At 52.5% G+C, this 26,824-nt stretch overlaps 6 protein-coding genes across 6 annotated transcripts; 5 read left to right on the top strand and 1 right to left on the bottom strand.

The window, feature by feature from the left end:
- Positions 1-433: 433 nt before the first annotated feature.
- On the top strand, positions 434-2,608 carry J4E88_009259 (uncharacterized protein; the record flags this gene model as incomplete). Its single annotated transcript, XM_049402863.1, has 2 exons — positions 434-742; positions 863-2,608. The coding sequence occupies 2 exons, from the start codon at positions 434-436 to the stop codon at positions 2,606-2,608; spliced, it is 2,055 nt and encodes a 684-aa protein (XP_049251351.1).
- A 942-nt stretch (positions 2,609-3,550) lies between these two features.
- On the top strand, positions 3,551-6,374 carry J4E88_009258 (uncharacterized protein; the record flags this gene model as incomplete). Its single annotated transcript, XM_049402862.1, has 3 exons — positions 3,551-4,096; positions 4,145-4,852; positions 4,902-6,374. 3 exons carry the CDS (start codon positions 3,551-3,553, stop codon positions 6,372-6,374), a joined length of 2,727 nt encoding a protein of 908 aa, XP_049251350.1.
- Positions 6,375-7,366: 992 nt separating this feature from the next.
- On the top strand, positions 7,367-8,553 carry J4E88_009257 (uncharacterized protein; the record flags this gene model as incomplete). The annotated part of the gene is made up of 2 exons (XM_049402861.1): positions 7,367-7,680; positions 7,737-8,553. 2 exons carry the CDS (start codon positions 7,367-7,369, stop codon positions 8,551-8,553), a joined length of 1,131 nt encoding a protein of 376 aa, XP_049251349.1.
- A 3,743-nt stretch (positions 8,554-12,296) lies between these two features.
- On the bottom strand, positions 12,297-19,846 carry PRPF8 (Pre-mRNA-processing-splicing factor 8; the record flags this gene model as incomplete). The annotated part of the gene is made up of 3 exons (XM_049402860.1): positions 12,297-14,785; positions 15,130-15,585; positions 15,637-19,846. The coding sequence occupies 3 exons, from the start codon at positions 19,844-19,846 to the stop codon at positions 12,297-12,299; spliced, it is 7,155 nt and encodes a 2,384-aa protein (XP_049251348.1).
- A 703-nt stretch (positions 19,847-20,549) lies between these two features.
- On the top strand, positions 20,550-21,025 carry RPL34B (60S ribosomal protein L34B; the record flags this gene model as incomplete). The annotated part of the gene is made up of 3 exons (XM_049402859.1): positions 20,550-20,573; positions 20,656-20,769; positions 20,819-21,025. 3 exons carry the CDS (start codon positions 20,550-20,552, stop codon positions 21,023-21,025), a joined length of 345 nt encoding a protein of 114 aa, XP_049251347.1.
- A 1,219-nt stretch (positions 21,026-22,244) lies between these two features.
- Positions 22,245-24,758, top strand: J4E88_009254 (uncharacterized protein; the record flags this gene model as incomplete). The annotated part of the gene is made up of 4 exons (XM_049402858.1): positions 22,245-22,463; positions 22,661-23,502; positions 23,550-23,827; positions 23,875-24,758. The coding sequence occupies 4 exons, from the start codon at positions 22,245-22,247 to the stop codon at positions 24,756-24,758; spliced, it is 2,223 nt and encodes a 740-aa protein (XP_049251346.1).
- Between the last annotated feature and the right edge of the window lie 2,066 nt (positions 24,759-26,824).

The raw sequence follows: 26,824 nt of genomic DNA, 5'->3' as shown, positions 1-26,824 counted from the left end.
ATCCTCTGCGATAGCCATGTTGAGATTTCAGGTAGGTCGGATGGCTAGGCGTATCGACGCGTGTGGCGATGTTTGTGACGAGTTATGTCGCGCGCAGCCAGGACGCCGTTGACAGCAAGCTCGGAACGGCGGACAGAAAGATCAAGCGCTGTATTCTCCGTTGCACCTGCGAGTTTGATGGAAATCGATGAGCGCTGATGGCTTTACAAGTGAAGGAGCCGTGTCGCAATGAAGGAAATGACAAAGCGCAAAAACCTTTCCGCAGACTCCTACTTTGGTCGCACTCAAATCCCAGTTCTTGGCCTCTTCTCGCGTCTCGACCGGATTATATCGTGAGTTTAGCTGTTGCGACAGACTATCGGAGTCGTGTTGTAACGCGTCGGGCATGCAGGAACAGCCGCTGACAAAGAGGCTAGATTACGTGTTCGGCAAGATGCAGCGCTATCACACCCAATCAGACGACGGCAGCGAATACGAGCCCGTCTCATCCACCACGAACGAGCCTTGTTCCGACGACGCTGACAACTCCAGCCGAGGGGACGACTTGACTGAAGACCAGGGCCACCTGCCATATAGCCACGAGTTCACTGGTACGAGTGTGGACCCGAAGCTCGCTACACTTCTCAACGGACCACAGTGGCAGAAGCCAAATCCGTACACACGTCGCACAGCTAGAGTAAACTACAGCCTTAAGAAGGAGCCCTCGCCATCTACCCAGAAACGGCCTCCACAAAAACCAAAGGTACGCGTGCAGTGTCGTTTCCAGAGACCCCCTGCACACCTTCGCTACGGAACATCGTGTTCGCCAGTTGCGAGACCTGTCCAAGCTCCAGTGTTCTCGCAGATATACTAACAAGCGCAGTACCTTGCGGCAGAGGACAATCGAGCTCCGCCCCCCGCACCTGACCCTGATACTTTAGCACGCTGGAACAACAGCCGGGAAGAGGAACTGAGACCCCACTCCTTTATCAATACTTTCGTTAGCACCAAAGACGAGGTAAATCGCTGGATCTACGAGGGTGCGCCAAAGACACGCTCCATTAGCGAGGACTTTCTGGAGGGATTTCACGACTCTTCACACGTCTTTCGCGATATGCGGGTCACCGACTATGCGCCGCCCAGCGGTCCCAGCAACATCGTGCAGGAGTACCTCTCTCCCGATGATCCTTGGGTCGCCAACTACCAGGATTTCAAGGTGCTCACTGATGCCGAGAAAAGAGAAGTGATTGCCCGCGAGGCCGAGGAACATGGTCTTGAAAGACCAAAGGGCTGGAACGTGTCCTTCCACTACAATCCGCACGTCGAATATCATCACTTTGGCAGCTCACATCCAATGAAGCCATGGCGTTTAACGCTGACGAAACAGCTCGTTCTTGCGTATGGACTAGAGTATACTATGGACTTATTCGAACCGAAACCAGCGAGCAAGGATGATCTTGGTATATTCCATGACCGCGAATATCTAGACTATCTCAGCATGATCACACCACAAAACGCGCAGCCTGAAGATCCACAGTACATAACATATGGCTTCGGTGGTGAATCAAACGACTGTCCGGTGTTCGATGGACTTTGGAACTACGTATCGCTCTACACTGGAGCTACGATGAGTGCTGCATACAACCTGATCAACAACCAATCCAATATCGCCATTAATTGGTCCGGAGGTTTACATCATGCGAAAAAGAATCTCGCCTCAGGATTTTGCTACGTCAACGACATCGTCATAGCGATACAAACGCTACTCTCGCGGAACCAACGAGTCCTGTACATCGATATTGACGTTCATCACGGTGACGGTGTCGAGCAAGCGTTTGAGTCTACAGATCGTGTCTTCACACTCTCGTACCACAAATACGGCATTGACAAGCACGGCTACCCATTCTTCCCGGGTACAGGAAACATCGATGAGACAGGTCCCGTAGACCCCAGAAACCCCGGCAAAGCTCACAGTTTGAATATACCCATTGATGATGGCATCGACGATGATCAGTACAAATGGCTGTTCAAGACAGTCACAGGCGCCGTAATCGACAAGTATAATCCGCAAGCCATTGTTCTCCAATCCGGAGCCGACTCTCTTGGTGGCGACCGCCTCGGTCGTTTCAATCTCAACATCAAAGCGCACGGCTACTGTGTCGAAACCGTAAAAGCCTACGGTCGCCCTCTACTTATCATCGGCGGTGGTGGCTATACACCTCGCAACGTCGCACGAACATGGTGCCACGAAACTTCCGTTTGTGTAGGCGCGACACTCCACAACGAGCTACCCGCCCATGTTCCCTACCTCCAAGCCTTCAAAGGAGCTGAGAACGGCGATGGTGTTCTATACCCTGATCTGCACAACACAAAGCGACACGACAACCTGAACTCGCAGGCCAAACTGCACAAGCTAGTCGAGCAAGCGCTAGAAAACTTGAGATACTTGGAGGGCGCACCTAGTGTGGTGGTGGATACTAAAGGCATACCCTTGGAAGAGCTCATGCGTGTCAGAGAAGCGATCGATCGGGAGATGGAGGAAGAGGCAGAGGAAAAGGCGCGTCTCTCCGTCGAGAACAGTAGGCGCAAGAAGGAGAAGAATATCGGAGGCCGCGGTGAGCGGAGGTAGGCTTGGATACCTTTGCTGTGGTAGGATGTGATGCAACGTTTTGATCACGGCCCATCTACAAGGCGTTTAGGAAAATATTGGAGTCACAAGGAGGATACGCTTTTCGCGATACCCATCACGAGCACTTGGATAATTCATGCTAGGCAACACTCTGTACGGATATGCCATGTCTGTTCTCGGAAAAGTTCTTGGACGCATGCAAGTCGGATTAAGGCGGACTTGCGGAGATGATTGGTAGCTCCGAATTTTTGACCGATTCTTCGCACTCCACGGGACGCGGACAGGCTTACATTGGTAGCACATTGTGAACCCTGATCCTGTTCCAAACCACCTTGTGACGTGTTGTTTTGACTTTTCTGCTTGATGTATTAGCAGGTCTCCGTGGGCCCCGACATAGTTCTACCGTGATGTGTCGATTGAGTTCCAACTTGGACTAAGTCGCGAACGGTATGCTGCACACGGGTGGCCTGACTGGAATGACTCAGAGAGCACTTTAGGCATATGGGATGTGCAGTAATCTGACTCCAACGGGTCGCCTGACAGGACTGCTGTTGGTTATCAGATGCTCAGTCCCAGCCGTGAATGACGTTGCGTCGGTTTTAGTCGGGCATAAGGCACAATATGCGATGCTTCATCCGCAGGTTTGCAAGTCAACCAATCGACTTTCCGTCTCTTTCCCAATCTTTCGTGGTCGACCAGCCTGATCTGCTCGGGCGTTGATGCGCCATAGTTTGATTCGCCAGAGACTGCATGCCCCACCGGGAATGTTCCGCTTCGTACTGGGTTCGTAAACGGTGGTCGGAGAGTGAAGTTGGGTCAGCACCGACAATCGACCAGGGTCTCGCCGCAAGAGTCAAGCCACACGGAGGTGCGAGTGTCAAGAGTGAGAAGACGTCTGGGTGAGAGAAGAGACTATTCCCAGTGTCATCCACCTCTCGTACAATGTCGGACAACATGCAGCAGAGCCAGAGTCCGCCCAATGGCACACACAGGCCAAGCGGCAGCATCAGCGGCCCCTCACCCGGTGGTGGTGCTGGGCCGACGCCAAACCCCCGGTCGTGCGTAACCTGCCGCAGGCGCAAAGTCAAATGCGACAAAAAGGACCCGTGTTCCAACTGTCTACGCGCCAAAATCGACTGCATCTTCCCCGGACCTGGACGTGCGCCGCGCAAGAGCAGGAAGCCACCAGATGCCGAGTTGCTGGAGAGGCTGAGGCGCTTGGAGGGCGTCGTCACCAGCCTGAATGCCCAGGTTGAGGGTCACGAGCAGGAAGCCGCCGACCGTGAGAAGGAGCGACACAACAGCACGAGCGAAGAGGGATGCCCCAACGGGAACAGCGGCGTAAAGTGGCCTGCCAAACAGCATGGCGCAAAGGTCGCGACCGACAACAGCGTCGAGGGTCTCGAGAGCCGCTTCGGACGGTTGGTGGTTGAGAATGGCCGCAGTCGCTATATCAACAACTCCTTCTGGGCTTCCCTGAACAACGAGGTATGTACGAAGAGCTGACTAAACAGTGACTACGCTGATGCATCCCAGGTCGAAGATCTAAAGGCGATCCTCATAGAGAACGACGACGACGAAGATGACGCACAGTCGCCCGAATCGTCCAACATGTCCTCGGCCCAGGGCTTCATCTTCGGCTACAGTTCCTCCAACGTCGATATGCACGCGCTACATCCTCCTGAGCAACAAGCGCGCCAGTTCTGGGAAGTCTACAAAGAGAACGTCGAGTCCTTAGTCAAGGTCTTACACATTCCCACCTTCGAGCCTACCGTGTTCGACGCCTTCGCACATCCCGATAAAGTAAGCAAAGGGCTGGAAACGCTCCTGTTTGCCATATACTATGGCGCCGTAACAAGCTCCACTACGGAAACCTGTCTGGAAAGATGGGGAGAAGACAGAGCTACACTGCTTAATCGATATCGATTTGGACTGGAACAGGCCTTGGCGAGGGCAAACTTCCTTTACTGCGACGAGGTTATCATACTGCAGTCGTTTGTCATCTTCCTCGTCTTGATGCGGCGCAACGATGACGCGCGCAAGATCTGGACGCTAACTGGTCTGGTTGTACGCATCGCGCAGACGCTCGGAATACACCGAGATGGCAGCCACTTCGGACTGCCACCATTCGAGATTGAGATGCGAAGGCGGCTTTGGTGGCAGATTTGTATTCTCGACGCGCGATCCTCCGAAGACCATGGCTGCGATCCCACCATTGTGGAAGCTCAGTTTGACACCAAGATGGTAAGTCTTTTTGGCTCAAGTCTCACACTTATATGCTAATACCTCGCAGCCCCTCAATGTGAACGACACAGATATACACCCCGACATGACCGGGTTCCCCGAAGAGCGACAGGGCTTCACAGACATGACCTTCTGCCTCCTCCGCTTCGAAATCGCTCACATCATGCGCCGCATCGCATATATACCTCCAGGACCCGCTAGGTGCACCGAGTACTTCGCTGGCATGACGATCGAGCAGAAGGAGAAGTGGATAACAGAGTGCCACCAGGCCATGGAAAACAAATACCTCAAGAATTGCGACATGACGATCCCGATTTGTTGGGTTACGGCGACAATTTCCAGGCTCATCATGAGCAAGATGTGGCTGATAGTATACCATCCATATCAGCGAAAAGATGGGGGTGCGACGTTGCCTCAGGAAACCAAGGACAAGCTCTTCATTACCTCGCTTGAGAATGTGGAGTACTCCATGCTGCTCGAGACCGAAGCGCGAACTATGAAATGGGGCTGGCTGTTCCGCACGTATGTGCAATGGCACGCCATCGCCTTTCTGCTTTCTGAGCTATGCGTCCGCACCAAAGGCGAAGCCGTAGAGCGCGCATGGAGGGCCCTAGAAGCCACAGCGGGCCGTTGGTGGTTCCCGCTCAACGACGCTTCGCCACTCCGCAAAGGCCAACAAGGAACTCTGTGGAAACCGCTCAGGAAATTGCTCACGAAAGCAAGGGCTGCGCGAGAGCGAGAGTTGGCTCTTGAGCGGGCTAGCTTGGCTATTCGAAGCGGGCAGTTTGGCAATAGCCCGTTTTCCTTCCAGATGCCAACTGCGCAGAGTCAAATGAACCAGCCATCACAACAAGATGCCGACATCCTGGACAGCATGCTGCGACCTGCTGCACCGAAATTGGGAGACATGCCTAGCACTGAACTTGGAAGTTGGCCAAACAGCCCTACGCAAGCCAAATCGCGGAACAGCCCGCTGCAGAATGGAGACGGCATGAGTGGGCAACGACAATTACCGAATGGACAAGCAAGCGGCACACGAGGTCACAGCAATAGCAGTCCTGGGAAGGAATTCGGCGACCTATTCGAATTCGGCCTTGACAATGTGATCAACGACGTCATGGGTGCTGGCGGAGTCTACGACGGCACAACCGTAGACTTTCCAAACTTTGCTGCCCCGTCCACGACTTCGCAACCTCCTCGCTCCAACACCACCACTTCAATACATCCATACGGTACACATGGCGCGCATCCACCAACAAAGGTGAATGGCTACCCCACGTTTGGCGACGGCATGCTTCCATCCACCAACATGGATTTCAGCATCGACAACACCGGCAACACTGCTTTGAATGGCATGCTCATGGGCGGCAACGGGCAGCAGCAGCAGCAGCAGGTTGACGACGCCGTTATGATGGACAACGGCGACATGGACTGGACGCTCTGGGACGACATGGTTACTCAGTATGGTCATGGGGGCAACCCGTCGAATCCGGCTAGTACGGCTTTAGTAAACTGGTTCTGAGGGAGTATCTCAAACAGTAATGTTTTCACGAAGCCATGATTGGCGTAGATATCGGCGTTTGGTGGGGAAAGAGCTCTACTCCGTCCTACATGAGCGAGCGAACGAACAGGCGGTTTGTTATATCTTGTGCTAGAGGTGTATTTCCAAGCACCTGGTGTTCGCTGTATGCAGCTCAAGTAGGTTGGGGAGGATTACTTGAGTGTATCCTGTCATATAATCATTTTCAAGACGCCAACCTACCTATAGTTGTATAAAGCGAACGCAAGGGTTTTTGGAATTACATCTGCATTGCGATTATACGTTGTATTCAATACATTTAAAATGCATTTTTGACCATTCCACCAACCAGCTACATTTCCTTGACTCTCAGATAACATGGTGGAACGGAGCTAACTAGTACACACCCTGATGTCAGCTCATACACACCGGTGATGCTGGTCGGTAAACACGTAAGAATGCGACAGGGATAAGGCGCATATATATACCACGTGGAGGCTCTGATTGCGTAGTGCAGCTCTTGGTATCGATAACCTTATCTTCACCGCTTGCCAGCGGCTTGTTGCCCCACGTCCTCTTTCATGCACGCCACGTTACGTGCGCTATATGTGCTCGTTGTAATACAACATCATTTTGTTTATGAAGTTTCCCGTTGTTTGGAAACATCACAGCCTCTTTGAGAAAACTGCCTGTCGCTTCTTCATCTGGTTTGCAGTCGACACCAGGAGACCTGCGAGTAAGCAGTCGGAAAGAAGGAGATCTAGAAGGCTGCGATATTAAGCAAGTGTACCCGAGTGTCTGGTTCTCGGGTTTACATCACTTTTAGGGTCTTGAGAGCGGGTTGTGAGACGAGAAAGTGCTTCTAGAGCCAGCGAAATCGGCGGCAGCTTCATTTTACTCTCTGCACTTCGGCCCTCGATATACGTTTGCTTTCATACTGTCTTTCTACTCTCATATTTATCGCATCTAAGCATATACACACACGACAACACATCATGTCTTCGGCAACACCAACGCCCCAAGACTCTGGACTGCCCGCGCCTGCAACGCCATACGAAACCTCACCTTTAACGTCGAACGCTTCGTCTGCGTCAAAGCCAACCATACTGCATCTCGGCGACGATATCCGGTGGAACCATAATCTATATGCCGAGCTAAGCAACAAGTTCAACATCACAAGAACGTATTCAATGGGTAGAGAAGACTTCAAACAAGCGCTCAAAGAGAAGAAATGGGGTGACTTCGTAGGCATGTACCGACCCTTCTGGAACACAGGCGGTGAAATGGGGAACTGGGATGAAGAACTCATGTAAGTCCACCACCATCCCCTCCCCTCCTAACACAACATACTAACCAACCCCCAAGCGACCTCCTCCCCTCCTCCTGCAAAATCTACGCCTCAGCCGGCGCAGGTTTCGACTGGGTAAACACGCAATACCTCGCCTCACACGCAGGAACCATATACTGCAACAGCGCATCCGCATGCACCGAATCCGTCGCCGACGCCGCCATCGTACTAATCCTGTCCTGCTACCGCGCAATCACCTGGTCCTTCCTCGCAGCGCGATCATGCGACCCAGAGCAGTTCCGCAACGCGAACCAGAACATTGCGGCCGTGACGCACAATCCCAATGGCAGCACGCTTGGTATTGTGGGGCTGGGCCGCATCGGTATGCGTGTTGCGGAGAAGGCTAGTCGCGCTTTTGACATGAAGATTGCTTATTACGATGTTGTGAGGATGGAAGAGAGGGAGAAGGAAATCGGGGCGAGGTGGTGTGCGAGCCTGGAGGAGTTGCTGTCGTCGTCGGATTGCGTGTTACTTGCTACGCCGTTCTCGGGGGATACGCTGCTTTCGACGAAGGAATTCGCGCAGTTTAAGAAGGGGGCGAGACTTGTGAATATTGCGAGAGGGAAGTTGGTGGACGAGGAGGCGCTGAATAAGGCGTTGGATGATGGTATTGTTGGGGCGGCGGGGCTGGATGTTCATGCTAATGAGCCCCATGTGAATGAGAGGTTGGTGCAGAGGAATAATGTTATGGTGTTGAGTCATACGGCGGGTGCGAGTGTGGAGAGCCACGTTGGGTTTGAGAGGTTGGGTATGGAGAATTTGTTGGGGTGGTTGGAGAAGGGGGAGAAAGGTTGTTTGAGTGCTGTGAATCTGGCGTGGTTGAAGCGGGAGTGATGGATTCTAGATGTGTCTGCGTTTCGTGTTTTTTTCAGTCGTTGACGCATACGCAGTGTCCTTTTCTTTCCATGCTCTCTAGATCACATCAACGTCTTCTTCACGCTCCCAGACTAGCATATATTTTCCTTTGCTCGTTCTTCTCCATTTTACTCTCCTGGCTACTCACACACTCCCTATCTTCTCACTACTCAAGCACTCTTTCACTCAGACATGTTCGATCTTGTAGGTCTTATCGATCGACACACCCCCGTCCAAGCGTCTATCTTGCAGCAACTCGAAATCAGGGATATCATAGCCTTGTCTCGCGTGTGTAAAACGCTAAAGCACGTCTATGAAACTACTATAAAGACCCAATACAACATCAACAATGCGTTGAAGCCGTTTTTCGCTTCACCGGTGGAGTTTCGCAACGTCCAAGCAGAAACTGATGCTATCATCAGCAACAGCTTTGCAATCTGCTTTTTCCTTCGCAGACCTGGCACACATCAAATTATTATCTTTGTTCGAAGAGGTTCTTCAACTACGAAAATGCAAGCATACCTAGAGAAGGATGGATGGGTTGGGCCCGAGATCCCGCCACCACTCCAAGACTGCGATGAAGTACGCCCTTTTTAGCTGAATCTGCTTTAAAGAAGACGCATAGAGCTAACAAATGACAGTTATACCACTTCGATAAGCATGTCCGCAACTGTAAGCAGAAAGCGAAAGCACGTCCGTCATGCGATTGCCCTCATTTGGTCCTCCTCAGCAGCTGCGATTCCCCGCTTTGCGCTGCTTTGCTCCAGCCCTCGGTAACAGAAGCCTTCAACATAATCACTTGGTCGCACGCATACTCCCTTCTACCATACCCGACCTTCATTCTCCAACGCTCGTTCCTCATGAAACACGCAGCTGATGGTTCATCCGATGGTCTCGCGCGGCTCTTGAAGATAAAGAAGCGTATTCTCGATCTACCCACCGAGCCTCTAGACATACGCGATGCACAAAATTGTACAGTCTCAGATCATCAGCCGACATTGACATCGCTTGTAGATTATGGCCATCGTCGCATCGGCGATAATCACACCTGGACGATAGCGCTGAATGTCGACGGCATCCGCCAACCAACCAAACCCGGTATAACGACCACTCACGCAAGTTTTCGATTCCTTCCCGTGTTCTGTCCACCTCCCATCGAAGATCATCAGGGGAGACTCCGCTTTACCCCGTCTCACTACAAACTTTCGACACATGTGGTTACAGCCCCATGTTTGAAATATGAGTACCTTATCGATCCAACAGATCGTTCACATCCAGCTCAGTTCATCGTTCCGAGGCGGTACAAAGATATCAGTTTGATGCAAATCGAAGCTCTCGAGAATGATGAGAAACCGCCAAGTTGGTACGTGGGTGACTTGGACATGAGCAGGTTAGACCATGGTTGGGATGAGTTTGGGTGCGCTGTGCCGGCGGGATGGAAGTGGTATGATGATGAGGTTCAAGGGTTACTAAAGGCCCGTTGGGATTAGGGGAAACTGAACACCCTGGAGCCTATAGTAATGCCAGATTGCTATAACTTTATTGTTTTATCTTAGCGTAGTCTGCATATCTGTTTTGAATCAGAGTATTTGTGAGTGGCTCGCCAATATTGGGTCTTGTCAGGATTGTGGTAGAGCTTGGTAAGGTCGCGCGCAACCACGGTTTGGTGTTCTATTTTTTGCTGCGTCATGTTCTTGTTTTCGGTGTCCATTTTTATAAAGTACCGCAAAAACCTCTTTCTCCATGCTTCCCATTCCCATCTACGTTCAAAAAAAAGACCGCACTCTCATCAACATCGACATCACCTCACTCAAGTAGCGAGAGCCACCGTAGTCTACTTCGAACCGATCTCGCCAGCGCCCAATCATAAAATGCCGAGACGCTGCCAACATCTCACTAATACCGGACTGCAATGCAGCAATTCTCCGCAGGTAATACCCTGCCGTAGGAACGAGACAGCACCAGAAGCCTGCTCCGAGCATCACGGCCAGCCTTGGAATTTCCGCATCATGGATCTTCCCCTCGAGCTTCGCGAGATGATCATCGGCTATCACCTTCCTGAGAATATCGGGAAAAGGTGGCCGATGGCCCGCCGAGACGAAGACACGGGACGCGGGAGAATCCTAAACATAATGCTCGCCGCAAAGCAAATCAGCAACGAAGTTCACACAGTACTCTACAAACAAAAGTCATTCCTGGTAACAATCGACACAGGCTCGATGAATATTCGACTCTGTAACCAGTCCTTCAAATTGGCGCCCTGTGGAAAGATGCTCAACAACCAGAAGGACCCCCAAGATGCGCACTTCAACACCATCTTTTGTGCCATCGCCAAACAGATCAGGAAGTTCGTTGTCTTTATCAACCTCCAATTCGGGTATTTCGCGTTCAATGTAAATCGAGAGCGCTTGCGCAACGGCATTAACTTGTTTCTGGAGATGATTGCAAGAGACCCTAGCAATAAGAACATAGAACACAGAACTCTCGAAGTAAGATTCCGTTCGATATACTATGCACGGTTGGATCTACAGCGAGCCGGTTGCTCTGCGGTTCTAGAAACAGCGCGAGAGATCGTGAATACATTCCAGAGTCTTGAGGACGTCTCGATAAACTTTTCTTTCGAAAGCTTTGCCGTCGAGGGATATGGCTTCGAAGGTGGGAGGTGGGGAATGAAGCGTGTGTCATACAACACCCGGAAAGAGCGAGGCAGGTGGGTTGTGGATGATGGAATCGAGGTGTTCTCGGATATGCAATACTTCTGTCTTTTATAGAGTATCTCATTGCGTATAAATTGTATAAAATGCGGGAGATGTGGTTAGCTCGTCGTCTTTAGGTCGCCTTTGGGTTATCGCAGTACTACCTAGGTATGGAACGGCGATGATGAACTATGGTGATGGAATGGAGGCTGCGCTATGCTTGCGAGGAAATTAGGTGCAAAGCCATGGTACGAGTACTAGAGCTGAGCCACAAAAGCTGAGAGAGCAAGTGCAAGTACTCGTTTGTTGCTGACTGCGTTGGGAAGGAAGTATCGAAGGTTACCTCAGGATGATGCGGGGCACCACGTGCAGAAAAGTACACATCTCTTATCAACAACAGCACACTCTTATCTAATCTAAGTCCAACCTCTCTCATCGCACAAGGCCTACAAATATTCGAGTGCCATGACGTGCGAACACCCCACAGAAAGCGGAAAGCGGCCGTTGAAGCCTGCGACCAAACCTATGACGTCAGTTTCGACATCGTCAACTGCATCTGACAAGGGGGATTTGGCGTTCAGTCTCGAGTATACGAAGAGCAAGGGTAAGTTATAGGTGCTTGAATAGCTGGTTTTCAATGCTGAGTAGCGGAATAGTCACAACGTTCAACCCTCTCCTCTCACCATCGCCATTGCTGGAACCAAAGGTGTTAGAGCGCAGGAGCAAAACGCTGGCTCATCGGTAGAGGAAGTTAGTACAGACAGCGAAATATCGATTACTTCAGAGCAGCAGGCGCAGTAATCACAACGGCATGGCAGACATGTTTGTAAATTCAGTATGCATTTCGCTGAAAACATTATAATACACTATTCACGTTTTTGCTACCCAATCTCAATCATCGCCCATTCTCCACTATCCATGCAATCAATGATGCGATGATGCAAAAAACGCCATATCCCTAGGAACGCCGTGAGAGGGTATACTCCTACTCAGATACACTCCTCCTTTTGTTGTACATCGTCCCGTCTACTCAAACTGGTTCTCGCGATCGACCCAGACATCCTCCAACTCAGCGAAGTTGTGGAAGTGCAATGGGCGATGGATGCTGTCGTAGAAGCGTACAGGTGTGTCGAGACGCACATGAACCGGCCTCTTCTCTACGGTACCGAATGTGCTACCCATGAAGCTGTAGTTCCAGACGCCGTTGTCTGGTACGAGGAAGTAACCTCGGATCTTGTCTGAGAGTAGCAACTGGCACTTCTCACCGAAGCTGGTGCTGAAACCAGTTGGGTTGTCAGACATGGTGTCCTTGTTCTGAGCACCCCACTTGTAGCCGTCAGGAGTGAGGGCCCATGCAGCGAGCGAAACGGAACCAGGAGTGAAGGAAACTGTCATTGAGACGGTCTTCTTGTCCCAGCTAGGGTGCTGGTTCATGAGGCGAGCGTGCTGAGTGACGTCGCTGGCTTGCATGTATGGCGGCTCGTTGCCACTGACAGTGTGAATGATTCCGAGGGGCTCGAGATTGTCCAGGTACTCATGATTGGGCAATTCCTTGGGTAGCTGAACATCGCGGGTGTTACCTACTTGAGGAATCATGACGATGGTGCTGATCTCCTTGACTTGGTCGTTGTCCGCTGGCGACTTTCCGTACAGGTAACCGGCAACTTGAACACGGAGATCGGCGATGGTGATGAAGCGCTTCAGTACGTTCTTGGGCATGACGTACGTGAAGTGACCTTCCTCCTTGACATCCTCAGAGTTGATGTAGATGTTGTTCGCACGAGTGCGCAAGTTGGAAGTAGCCACAGCCCTCGTCCGCCACTCGGTCTTGGAGGCGAAGGATGCCTGCTCGTACTGCGATGTAGTCGTGACAACCATCTCTTCACCGTGGATGTTCTGCGTCTTAGTCGTGACAGCAGTCAATTGCTGTTGCTCCTCCTGCTGCTTGTCGATCTCGGCAGCCTGTTGACGTTGCATCGAAGGAGCTGAGATCTCCATACCCAGGATAATGTCACGCACTTCACTGCTAGTGAGCGATGAAGTGTTGACGTTGTTCTTCTTGCCGTAATCAAGCAAAATGAGATCTCGAAGTTGAACTTCAACCTTGATCCAGTCTTCGTCAGCTAGTGAGGGCCAGATGTGATGCTCCTGTGTAATGACAGTCTTGTCTGGACGCAAGAGCAGCTTCGTCTTGTCCTGATTGACGTGCAGGGCGCGCAGGATGAGGATCAAACGGGAGAAGGCCGTGTATGAGGAGATGGTCTTCAGCCATTCGTCGTACAAGTTGAAGAGCACCATCTGAGGTCCAGTCGCTCGTAAGATCATGTCACCAAGCTTCTCGACCTTCATAGCCGCCTGGAAGGGCAGTTGCAGTTCCGAGGCACGGATGGAGATGTTGGGGAAGTCAAGCAAGTGCACCTCAAGAGGGTCAAGCAGACCCTTACGAGTGACGATGAGCTGCTTCGGCTGCTCCTCCACAGGCAGAGACCGGATAAGAGCCGCTACTTCTTCGGCCGTCTTCCACTTGGCTAGTTGACCAAGACGCTTCTGGCCAGCCCAAACACTAGTATGGATAATCTTCAAGAACAATTGTCCAGTACGAGGGTTGAAGATGAAGATAGCACCGTTGATAGGCTTGGTCGTCAAGTTACCCTCGAAAGTCTTGTGGATTGTCACACGGTAGACATTGGTATCGTCGATGAACAGCTGGATCTGGTTGCTGAACAGCTCAGAGTAGTTCTGCGAGTTGAGGAACTCTTGAGAACTCTCAGATGCGTACAGCTGAAGACCCTTCCTGATACGCTCGCGGAGGACGTAGAGCGCAGGGTTAGCCTTCATGACCTTTGCCATGGCTTGTTGAACGAGTTGCTTAAGACCAGGGAAATATTGTCCGTATGCAGAGTACAAATTGTATGCCAGGTCGATACCGATCATAAGACCAGTAGCGGACGGGTAGATGCTCATACTGTCCTGAGTGTAGTCGAGGTACTTGGCGCGGACGTAACGCTCAATGTCGTGAGAATCGTAGTCACCGTATCGCAATTGAACGTCGATCCAGAACTTGTTTGTCGTAGTGGCGCTCATAGTGTCCTTGGTGTCGTAAAGCATAGATGGTGGTGATACGCTCCACTTGTGGCTGGCAAAGAGGAGAATATCAGCACACGAACTGTTCATCTTGTACGACTTTCGCGGATGGATAGTCTCCTTCTGAACTGTCTCGATACCGAGAGCCTCGAGCTCTTGGTCGAAGACCTGGCACAAGTCCATGACGACGGACTCATGGATCTTTTGCCACAAATGGGCACGGAAAATCTGGATGAGCGAAATTTTGAGGGTGGGGATCTTGCCGTGCAAGAAGATGCCAGTGAGATCGAGTTGGACCTGGAAACCGACGTAGACGTTGGCGCGGTTGATGGTAGGTGACCACCAAAGTGTGAAGCGACGGTTGGGGATCTGGTTGAGACCGGAACGTTGGGCGTTGGTGAGCTTCTTGAATTTCATAGACTCCTCAAAACCTGTACGAAAGTTAGCATTCGATGTACAGAAGCTTGAGGTATTCAGGGTGGTCGAGGAAATAACAAGGGTAGGAGTAGAAGAGTTTTATGCCCATGCATCTCTCCAGGCACCCGCATCTGCACGTGACGGAGGTGAGGCACCAGCGCCGGCACGTGATGAGGGTTTTTTTTGGTAAGGATGTTGCTGCGAACCAAGATCGCGAGCCAGGCTTACAGCCGACACGTGATTTTCATAAGACAGAGGGATAGGGCAAATGGCAGTTGGGGAATACGATGGTGGCAGAAAGTGTAGAGAGATGAGCAAAGAAAGACCGAGACTGTACTCAGTACACGGAAAAACGTACCTGATGCCTTTTCCCAGAAGAGACCCTCCCACGATGGGAAGGCCGTTGCCTTGAACAAGGTGTGCTCCAGGATGGTCTCAACACCGCCCAAAGCCTGAATAACATCTGTTCTGTACGCGTTAAGATTCCATAATTTACCGTCGTGGCGTTGGCTGGTCCACCAGAAGGGGTTGCTCTTCATGTGTTGGTAAATCTTGAACTCGGTCCGTGCGCGGAAACCCTTGTCGAAACTGAGGGTACTGCGGTCCTTCTGGAACAGGGTGTTAATACGAGGGAGACCACGGTCCCAGCTGTCCTCCAGGTCCTCGAGGGTTAGTCGGCGGTTCTGTTGCTGCGCCTCCTGACGCTTCTGGGAGTATTCCATCCAGACACGTTGGGAGTCGACGAACTCAGACTCCCATGGGATAATGTATCGGAAGATGTTAGGAATGAGAGTCTCCTCATCGTGCGACATACCTATTAAGTTAGCATAAGTTTCATTCCATTTTATACGGGGTAGTTTCTTACCGGCACGGTAATGCGTGACGCCAGTGTCAGTCTGCTTTGACCATCTCTTATCACTGGTTGGGATAAGAATGTGAGATCCAGAAATCATACCCAGACCACCAAGTTCCTTGGGCGTGTAGAACACAGCAGGAGGGAAACGCGAAGGCATCTTGGAGTTCAAACCAATCTTGACACGCGTCTGGATCTTGGTCTCGCACTTCACGATCGTATCGAGTAGGTTGACGGTGGACACCGCAGCCTCACGGTAGTAGGTGAAGAGCGCAATAAGAGTCGTGTTCCACTTGTTCGCAATCTTCGTGAATGTAGTAGATCCAGAAGACATCAGAATCTGTCGAATGCGGTTGTTGAACTTCTGAATATCTTCTTCGGTCACCTGCAAGAAGGCATCCGCGGTACGCTCCTTGGTGGAGTTGTCGACAAGAGACCATACGCTGTCCTTAACAGGGAATTCGCCAGTCAAGTTTCGGATCTTGGGCAGGATACGGACTTCGAAACCGTTCATGGAGAACAGCAAGTTGGGGTTGTCGCGACTGTAGACACTAGCGAAGGTGTCGTCCCACTCGATCGTAGTGACCGATCGTGGTAGGCGGTTCTTGAGATCCCAGAAGACTGCGCGACCAAGGTTGACATCGTGACGCATCAGTCGCATCCTCGAGTCACGCGGCCAGCACTTCTTGTTCTTGTATCCAATGACGTTCTCAAAGTTAGGATCCGGGTTCTCAGTGAGGAAACGCTGAATCAGATCGCGAGACTCCTCAGCGGTGAACCTGAAGAAGACCCAGATGCGGTCAATGTACCTGGTGTACAATCGGATCGGGTGGCGCACCTCGGTCTCCTTGTCCTTGAACTGCAAGAAGTCGTTGGGGCTCTCTGGTGCACCAGCAATCTCGTTTGCACGCTGTAAACCTAGAAGGAGGATATCCAGTACAAGACCATAGAACTGGAAGACGAAACCAGAGAATTGGAGACCACGAATCATACCGTACGCGTTGACGTGGTTCATGTCCTTGTAGTTGAGTTGCACGTTGTTCTTCGCTGTGATGTAATCCGCCAAGTTGTGGTCCATGATGAGACGCAACAAACGGTTCAACATGGTAAGATCAATCTTCTCATAGACCTTCGACAGCTGAGTTTCGATCATGACGTTGCACTCTCCATCTTGGCTCTCCCAGACCTTGTCAAGGTTGTTGATACCCTGCGCCCACTTGTAGGTCAGCAGAGGTGGAACCTCGGAATCTGAGGGCTTGATCCAGGCTGGGAATAGGTGCCGTTGATCAGCCTGGTACCATAGGTACTGATCGAGGTAGGCGTCGGTGATCTTCTCCATGGGCTCGATGTCGTACACAGGGTTTATGTTGCTGTAGTTATCGTTCATATCGATACCGACTTCCTTGAAAGCACGCTGTGTGAGCAAGAAGCGCTTGATACGCGCAAGAGTAGTACCCGGGGAATCGTAAGCCTGCTCAATGAGAGCCAACTCTTCACGCTGACTCTGGTTGAGTCGGCCCTTGACGGAGTACGCTTCCCTGAGACGCTCCAGGGCCAGGATGAGAATCTTCGTGTCGTGCTTGTAAGAGACACTTGGGAAGGGAATTGGCTGGAACTTGCGGGCCTCGAGCCAGTGCACCATGGTAGTATATATGGCGACAGTTTCTTCGGAAGAGACATAAGGACCGTCCTTCATGTAATTGTGCTGACGTTCCTGCTCTGCCTTGAGCCACAAACGTGTCAATCGACCCAGGTTCTTCTTGGCCACAGTCTTGTCAACGGTGGCACCTCGTCGAATACGCTCACGGTTGTAATGTGCAACCGAGATCCACCAGTCTGCCTTGCTCTTGACGTAGCGCAAGATGATGTTCTCGATGGGGGCTGGCAGGCCAGGTACCTTCCAAGGGATGTTACTCTTCCAGCAACGCCATGCCTCTGACAAATGTTGCAGAACAGTGTTGACTTTGTTTTGCTTGATGCCCTCAGGCATCATGTCCATGAGATCACTCATCACAGCAGCGCGGAGCTCCAAGTCGAAATGCGACTCAACACGTTGCTTGGTGACGGTCTTTGCAACACCCTTGCTGTGCCTGCCCTCAAATTGACGAGAGAGCAGGTTTCCGAGCCAGCGCTCGAGCAGGGGAATGATACCGCGCATGAAGAATAGCCAAACTCTCCAAGCAGGAGCCCAGAAACCACACCCAGGACCCTTTCCGACAGGGCCAGAGTTGAATCGGTAGTAGATCAAATGCTTGAGATCCTTGCAGGAACGGATCTGGTGCATCAGCTTGTACTTGTAACGGTACATACCGGTCAGCTGACCGACGTGGTTGAAAGCGTAAAGGATACCATCGGCGAGTTGGAAGGCATCGATGTTGCCTAGACGGTACTGGACCTGAGCGTCAACAATGAGCTTCGTTAACCTCAGAATCTCACGCATGAGATGGAAAGCGTTTCCGAAACGTGACTTCTTGCGCTCCTTGGTAGTAAGGGTCTTGACAGGCTTCAAGTTGAAGTTGTAGTCAAGATGCAAGTAAGTCAAGTTTTTGCGATGGATGAGAAGGTTGAGCATGTTGTAACCCTGTCGGCAAACCTGCAGACCGGCCTCAACCCAATCAATCTTGGTCTGCTGGAAGAATTTGGTGCTCTTGAGCGTCCGCATCAAATTCTGCTTGTTTTGTGCTTGTGGCGGCTTCTTGTGAAGCTCGTTCAAAACAAACGTCTTCAGCAACTTCTGGTAAGAGACCCGGACCTTGACGGGCTGACCCGCAGGAACGTGCTCAAGGTACCACTGCTTTACGAGGGGAACGTCCTGTGCCCGCACCATACGACCTGATCGCTTGTCGAATGGATGGGGTGCCCACCAAAGCGCGATGGCTGAAGCAGTGTCTGGGGTAGAGATCTCCTCGTCAGCCATGAACGGCTCCATCTCTTCGGGCATCTGGAAGTCGTCTTCGTCGTCCTCGTCATCTTCACCGAAGACCAGATCCTCGTGGCTTACGGAGATGTTCTTTGGTGCTACAGCTCTTGAAGAGATTGGGTTGATTCCAGGGTCGAAGTAGAAAGCGGGCAAATCCGGGTCCTCAGCACGAACGTACACGACCTGCGGGTGAGAATACCAAGCCAGCTTGACACTTCGCGGCAGGGAGTTGTAGAGGTATGGGTATGAGACGCGGTACTCGGTTCGGATAGGCGATCGGAAGATGATGCGGTCAATAGCGTTAAACTCGCCAAAATCCTCGTCGTTCGGGTCGATGTCCTTGTACAATGGCTCGAAACGGGGCCCTCCGGGTATCGCGACATTGAGTGCCTTGGCTGTCTGGAAGCTGTCCATGTCAAACATGTGGAAGTAGTTCTTATCAACGATGTCGCTGAGAAGCTGTTTGCTCAGACGGTATAGCGTTGCCATCTGAGGCAGGTCAAGGTTCCAGGTCTCGTAGCTGGGTCCGTTGACATGTGGGGTATCGAGAAGCGCGCGGTGGTCGTAGAACCACTCGTACACAGGGCTATCTTCGTCCTCGTCCAGCTCCAACTGAATAGGCTCCAGTGGCTCAACGTCTTCGATGTTCTCCGAGTACGACAGGGGCGGCTCTTCGTCGTCGAAAGGCGGGAAACGCATGCGCTTGAAGTGTCGGCGATCGCTCTTCTCCTTCCTCATGGCCAGCCACATGGCTGCCCATTGTGCGTGGAAGACGGGCTCGATCACACGAGGAACCTCGTTGACCAGGGTCAGACATCCGTTGGTGTGGTAGAGGACTTTTACGTCTCGTCTACTCTCCCAGGGCATGGGCATGTTCTCCAGAAGCTTCAGAACCGCGTGCGGCATGAACTTGAGCGCACCGAGATAACTTCGCTTGTCCGTGGTGAATTTCTTCTGGGACACATCGCCGATATCCCTAAACACCTTGCGCAGATGCTCCGGGGGTAGATCCGCCTTTTGTGTCTCGACGAATCCTGCCTTGCGCTTCTCGCCGAACCTTTGGCGCTGTTGCCGTAACCAGTCCTTCTTCTTTTGGGCAAACTTCGCAACTTGCGGGTCGACAGGTGGCCGCATACCGGGAGGGCCTACTGTACCAGGCGCACCTGGTGGTCCTGGAGGAGGCGGCGGTGGCGGCGCATATCCGGAGCCCGGAGGACCTGGCGGAGGCGGTGGTGGTGGCGGCGCGTATCCAGCACCTGGAGGGCCTGGTGGAGGCGGCGGCGGGGGTGGGGGAAAAGCCATGTTGACTGATATTAGGGAAAGAAATCTGTTGCCGTTAGAGGGGATGAAAACGCGAGACTGGAGGAATTATGCGCCTCTGTATCGAGTATCGAATTTGTAGGAGCCACACAGCTTCTACGGGATAAAGGGTTGAAGGGGATTACTGACCTCTATAACGCGATCACAGTGCTATACTGAACTCGTGGATTGAGCACAGTTGGTCGCGCGACAAGCTTAGGAGTCGAATCCTGAGCTTTGCGGACGGCGCCGCGGTCGAAGAAGGGGAAGTCGCGTCGGCGCGTGGGTCTCCAGACTGTCTCCAGAAGCTCGAAAGTCGTATAGTTGGCGGGGCACACGAAGCAGAGATACACCCTCTGCGCGTTGTGTGGAGTGGCGATGGAGATGTTCGCATTATAGTCTAGTGAATCTTCTTGCCAGGCCTCCGTGCACGGGCTCGCGTCACGTGATGGTGGAGCCCGGCTTCCTTGTCTAGCGTGCTAGCGCAGGTCGGCTAACCGAGCACACGACGATTTTCGCTGCCTCACTAACCAACGACGACAACAGTGGTAAGCAAGCTCGCCGTCCTGCGAAGTTCTTCGACGATACTAACAATCCCTTTCCAGACCCAGGTACGATTATCGCCCTTTGCGACACCACCTCCGACATCCTTTCGCTCACACGCACACAGACAATCGCCCACTGATTCCCCGGGAAATCTTTCACAATGCCGTCCAACAGACTCACCTACGTACGTCGCACCGCACCCCCGAGCCCTGGACCAGGCGAATGAGGATCTTGGATCGTTGGAAGCAAAGACTGACATTGGGCAGAGGCGTCGCGCGCCCTACAACACCAAGAGCCAGAAGGTCCGCGTCATCAAGACCCCCGGTGGTGAACTCCGTTACCTGCACATCAAGAAGAGGGGCACTGCCCCCAAGTGCGGTGTAAGTCAGACCCGGAAGGATGCAAAGGCTTGTTGTTGACAGTTTGTAGGACTGCGGTACCAAGCTCCAGGGTATCCCAGCCCTCCGCCCCCGCGAGTACGCCCAGATCTCCCGCCCCAAGAAGACCGTCCAGCGCGCCTACGGTGGATCGCGATGCGCCGGCTGCGTCCAGGACCGCATCGTCCGTGCTTTCCTGATCGAGGAGCAGAAGGTCGTCAAGAAGGTCCTCAAGGAGTCCCAGCAAAAGAAGCGTTAAGCGGTTGCATTGAGTGTCAAGGGGTTTAGCATGTCAAAACTGGGTCTTCGGTGTTCATGTGCATTATGGGCAGTCTCCTGGTTCGGTCGGCTTTTACGATATCAAGATGATTTCTACGTCACTCCGCCAGGATGTAGCTGAGTAGGGTCACGAATACATCCACAAGCTACACGCTATGTTTCCCGACAGACTGCGGTGTGACACTATGATGAGGACTTGGTGGCTTGCATGCTGTTCAGATCTCGAATGCTAGTATGGGTGTCCAAAATCCTTTAACCTGTGCGCGAGGCTCCGCAGCGGCCAAGGCAACGCCAACAATCCACACTACCATGTTCAACCCAGGCCGCTGAATGTACCTACAACCTGCGTCATGATAATGATAGCATGCCCTGAACTTACACTTTACCGCTGGTCCTCATTGAATAACCTCTTCGGATGGGATACACATCAGTAAGACTTGGAAACCTGACACTTTGCAACCTGATCTAAAGATTGAAGTTGTGACGGCACCTTATAAAAAGAATAAATCAACAGGTCTGCGGCCTATATTGACATAAGAGCGTGCGAAGTAGGCCCCCGGGTGACCTGAAGTTAATGTAGGGTCTAGGGTGTTCAATCCTTCCCTTGAATGTGGTGACGGGAATAACCAGTGTTCCCATTCTCATCTTTTCATCCCCCATTTTGACGATGCATGCACTAAACTTCTGCCAACACGTCCGATGACAATAATGCAAGCGTGAATGACCTCAGACTTTGATGGTCCTGTTCGCGCGCTCTCACGCTCCTACGCATGCGACATCGAGAATCTTCAGCGCACCAGGGCTAGTCCTGGAATACCCAGCCAAAACGCGAAAAGTCCAAGAAACCGGTTCATAACGCGTAGGTGTAGGGCCCGGATAGTTACGGTGGAGATTGCCAGAACGAGGCTTGCCGCGATTCAGCATGGGTGGTCGCAGGCTGTGATTGGAGAGGCAGAACCAATTCTGACAAGCTCGCCCGCGTCTGAGAGCCCACAGTTCGGCGGCTTCCTGCAGGAGCTTGCAGCTTGTGATAGCAGTCAGGCGCGCATGATCGAGTGAGTCTCCCACGGCATTGGAGTCAGAGTCGTGGCCAGGCAGCCGGTCAAGTTTCGCACGCGCTTGCGGCCTCGGACTCCCTCTGCTGGACCCCCACTTCTACCTACCCTCACAACCTAAATTCCCTGCGATATCGGTCGCATATGTCGAACAATATGCTGCATTCCATGTCACCAACGACGCCCGGACTAAATGGACTGCCGCATCCGTTCCAGAGCCCCAACAGCACCCACACCAGAGGATTCAAGCGCTCGGCTAGCAGCGACGATGATGAGAATGGCGACGGTGATACGCGGCCCTCGTCGTCGTCGCGGCGCAATACCGCGGTGAAGCGCGCCTGCAACGAGTGTCGCCAGCAGAAGGTAAGTTCTTTTTTTCTACATGCCGTCCATGCGCCCATGGAGAAGCTCAATCCCAAGCCTGGGCGCCCGCGTGCGCGCCACTGGGATCAATGCGTGTGACTGTTTACGATGCTCCGCGCCTGTATACGCCCTGCTACCACCAACGACATGCTGTCAGATGTCAATGTTTCATAGTCCCGCTAACGGTGCCATTGCAGCTCAAGTGTAACGTCCAGCAAGATCCCTTCGTCAGCTGTGCGCGATGTCAGAAACAGAACCTGCGATGCGTAATCGAGCCCAACTTCAAGCGTGTCGGCAAGCGTAATAGGAATGCCGAGATGGAGAAGGAGATGGAATACTTGCGAGAGCGACTCGCCATGTACGAAGGCCAGTCCACGCCGAACCAGCCTGTCCTGAATGCTCCGCAGCAGACGTCAGACAACCACACCTTCACTCCCGGCCCAGTCCCCAAGATGGAGGACGACGCCTTCCTACAGACACAACATACACAAGTGGCGGCAACATCTCTGCTCGACTTGCGCAGCGGATCGCCCATGTTCTTCTCGCTGGGTGCCGGCGAAGTGCGACTGGGCCACAGTGAGGTCAACGAGCTGTTCGCCGAATACTTTCAGCTATACCACCCATTCCTGCCATTCTTAGATCAAGTGCGTTCGCCTGAGGAGTACTACTCGCAGGACCACAAGCTGCTGTTCTGGGCTATTATCGCGGTTGCCGCACGCCGCTATGGGCCACGGCCGGTTCTGCTGAAGGATCTCTCCAAGCCGCTGAGCGATCTCATCTGGGACTCTATTCGAAATCAGCCGAACCACCATGTAGTCAAGGCCTTGTGTCTGCTCTGTACCTGGCCACTCCCAGCAGAGCGGACAGTGACCGACCCGACTTTCATACTGTGTGGCGCTATGATGCAGGTTGCCATGCAGATTGGTCTGCATCAGCCGACGCACCCGGATGACTTCTCCAGAACGAAAATGCAGCTGCGACGGGAGGATATACACGATCGGCTGAGGACGTGGGCCGTCTGCAACATCGTTGCGCAAACGTAAGTTTGTACCATCAAAGCATACTGCCAAAGCTAACGTATTGCAGTGTGTCAACAGGAAACGGACAGCCCTCGATAACCCTTTACGATTCGACACTCGACTTCAAAGTAGACGACGAAGAGCACATGCGCATTATACCACCCACACTGTTCGTCCGCCTTCGCCAGGAAATGGCTGCGAGCAGGATCAATAAGCTCCTGTACTCCGCCAACAGCCATCGCTTCGCCGAAGGCGCCGCCACAAGCTACATGAGTCTGGAAGCAGATCGTCTCAAGGAAGAGCGTGTGAAGGAAGAAAACAGCTCCCTGGACGGGGTGGACAGCGGTATATATGACACCCTCATTCATGGGGACTTCTCTGACTTCAAACAGGCCTGGAAGAACTGTACCACTACGCCGTCTCCTTACATTTGCATCTGTACTCGTTCTTCAGCCCGGAGATACGGCTTGAACGGCGGGACGACCTTGTCGCGCTGTACTTCGCCGCGACGGCCTATCTGGAGCGTGTCTTTAAGATACAACACGAGGGCAGGCTGCCTTACGTTCCCTACTACGTCATGCAGATGGCTCTTGCAGCCGGTTTCGCCTTGCTCAAGCTCCTCAACTCAGACTTTGCCAGCAAGCTTCCCGCGAACAAAGGTCGACAATTTGTTCTACAGACTGTGGATGCGCTGAGGAAATCCAAAGTATGGTCGAACGATCTCTTGGATCGATTTGCCGAGGTTCTGGCACAGTTGTGGAAAGAGAGTTCCCGCGGCCGCAGCCTACACAGCCTCTCTCAGTCGCCGTCTCTTAGTAACTCAGGCATGAGCACCATGTTCAATCAGCACAATCAGCAACAGCATCAACAGCAGCAGAGGCGACCAAGCACTGGAATGTTAGATGACCCTCTCGGCCTTATCATCCGTAGTCGGATGAGCATGAGTGTGGTCTTTGACTGCGCGTTCCGCTGGCGAGAAGCGCAGGTTAGTGGAGCTGCGGAACAGCTCGAAAACACGGTCATGACAAACCCCACGAATCCCGACTCGTCCAGTAATTCTACACCACCGCCTGGCGCCGTGGAAAACCCGGCTCATACCTTGCCCAATTTCAACCCACACATCAACACGCTAAGTATGCCACTGCAAATGCCCAATGGCATGGCTAGTGCGAACAGCTTCGAAATGTTCGATTCGGTCTCCTGGTTACTAGACACTCAGCCTGATTGGACGACGTCGTACGGCAATGGCAACTTTGGTAACGAGTTTGGAGTGTAGCAGGCCCACATGATCTTGCTCAGCATGATGGGATTGACTTTCTAGTTTGTCTACTTTCACTCAATTTGGCAGGTGGGGAACTGTTTGCTTGCCCAGAGTGCTATTTGCCCTTGTATTAGCGTGGAGTTTGGAGTTGTGGGTAGGGGAAGGTACGCCTAACTGGTGATGGTCGCTTGGTATTCGGTATTGAGGGAGAGTAGCTCAGTAATGAAGGGAAACTCATCGGTATGAACACAACTTTATCTTGGGAGGTATCTCTACGGAATCAGATTCTTGAGGCATACATAACGCTGAACTTCGTCGAATCATCATGTTGAATGTGATGTGTACGTCCAAGGTAGAGTTCGCCTCTGAGGCACATCTCGGAAAGGTTATAATTAGTTCGGTCTCGCCTCGATGCAAAGAAAAGGAACCTCAAAGGTACACACGTATTGTGTCCAGGGTCATGGTTGCTCCTGCCGTAGCCTCCTCAAATCACTCCTTCCTCAGCCTCCAGCGGCAAGCACGAATAAGCGCCTGCCCGAGCGATCCCAGAAAAATGCAACGTCTCGTCAGATCACCTCCACAACAAAGACCGAAGCAGTTCTCAACTCTCCCGTATCGCCATGACCTCGACCACTTCCCCGCCGTTCTCCCTCGCTTCTCTATCTAACGACCGTCACCCGCGCGTCCTCGAAGCCCACATCGTCATACATACACTCATTCTCAGCACCGCGATCCTACTCCTCATGCAGCTCATCTCGCACACGGCTGCCGCCGAAGCAGTCGAAAGCTATGGTATGCCGAAAGAAGCGAAGAGGGAACTCATGCGAATGTTCTTTGAACGAACGGCAGTTTTCAGTTGGGTCTTTATCTATCTGTTTGTGAGTTTGAGGAGTGAGAGTCTGGTACAATGAGGGAGTACGAATCGGAATCGGCGCGGGAAAAGTAGGAATGATGGCAAGCGTCAGTTGCGGATGTTGACATGGGATAGGTACCACTGGACGCTTTGCATGCATCCTTTTGTATCGGCTGGTATGCGGATCAATTTCATCCGGTACGGAGGGGGAGAGATGTGGGTAGGAGGCGGAGAGCTACAAAAGCATGGTTGGAAAAGTTACGGCAGCGCTTTTCCACATGGTGGAATCAGCAATTAGGACGGTTCGAAGGAAGAGATGGAGAAAAAGAAGAAGAACGCTCGCAAAGACCCGCACACGACATCGAACGTCAGCCATCAAGCCAAAACTCTACACTCCGCAACCGCACATCATCACACTGGACCAGCGACTCAGACAACCTACCGTCTTCATCTCCACGATCCCCGCGTCAGCACACGTACCACCCCTTCCTCCACCCGGCCTACAAGCCCCTAGCTCACAACCTCCTCCTCAGCCTCTGGGATACAATCATGTTCCTAACTCTCGCCTCCCACATCTACGTCTACGTATCCAACATCAAGCCCGGCCTCGCTTTCTGCATCGGAAAATTCCACTACCCTCTATGGCATTTCATCTTCCTTCAAAAGGGACTTTCGTTCCAGGCCCGCTGCAATCGCGTCAACTGGGCTATACACAGTGCAGGTGGCATATCAGCGACGGGCGCGATGTTGCTAGCTCTGTGGCATGTATTTGCACTTGTGTGTAGGTTTTGGGGCGGTGTGGGGGAAGGGTCAATACGTAGGGTTAAGAGTGGGAGAATGGGGAAGTGGAAGAAAAAGCTGAAGGGAAGAAGGAAAGGGGATGCTGGCGACGATATCGGTATGGCGGATTGGCAGTACCCACCGAGAGATGTGGATATCAGGTCGAGGAGTTCGCTGAGGAGGAGCATCAGATCAGGAACGCAGTCTGGCACGCAAGCTGGCGCGGAAGGTGGTGAGAGGAGGGAAGGTACGCTTGGCAGGGAGGAGATGGGAGTTGGTATAACGCAAAGAAGGAGAACGAGAAAAGAGAAGAGTGATGCAGGTAGTGACAGGAGGAAGGAGAGTAGAGGTAGTAGATGGAGCTGGCAGACTGAGGGGTTTTTCGAGTGCTTGGCTTGATTGGTGGTGCCGCATCGCGGGAGATATCCAGGGTGAATTTGTATACGGA

This window comes from Alternaria novae-zelandiae, assembly GCF_023758075.1.
Source record: "Alternaria novae-zelandiae strain BMP 2774 chromosome Unknown scaffold_23, whole genome shotgun sequence".
In the NCBI taxonomy this organism is placed as follows: domain Eukaryota; kingdom Fungi; phylum Ascomycota; class Dothideomycetes; order Pleosporales; family Pleosporaceae; genus Alternaria; species Alternaria novae-zelandiae.
Note: the sequence above shows the minus strand (reverse complement) of the source record. Positions and strands in the feature narration are given on the sequence as shown.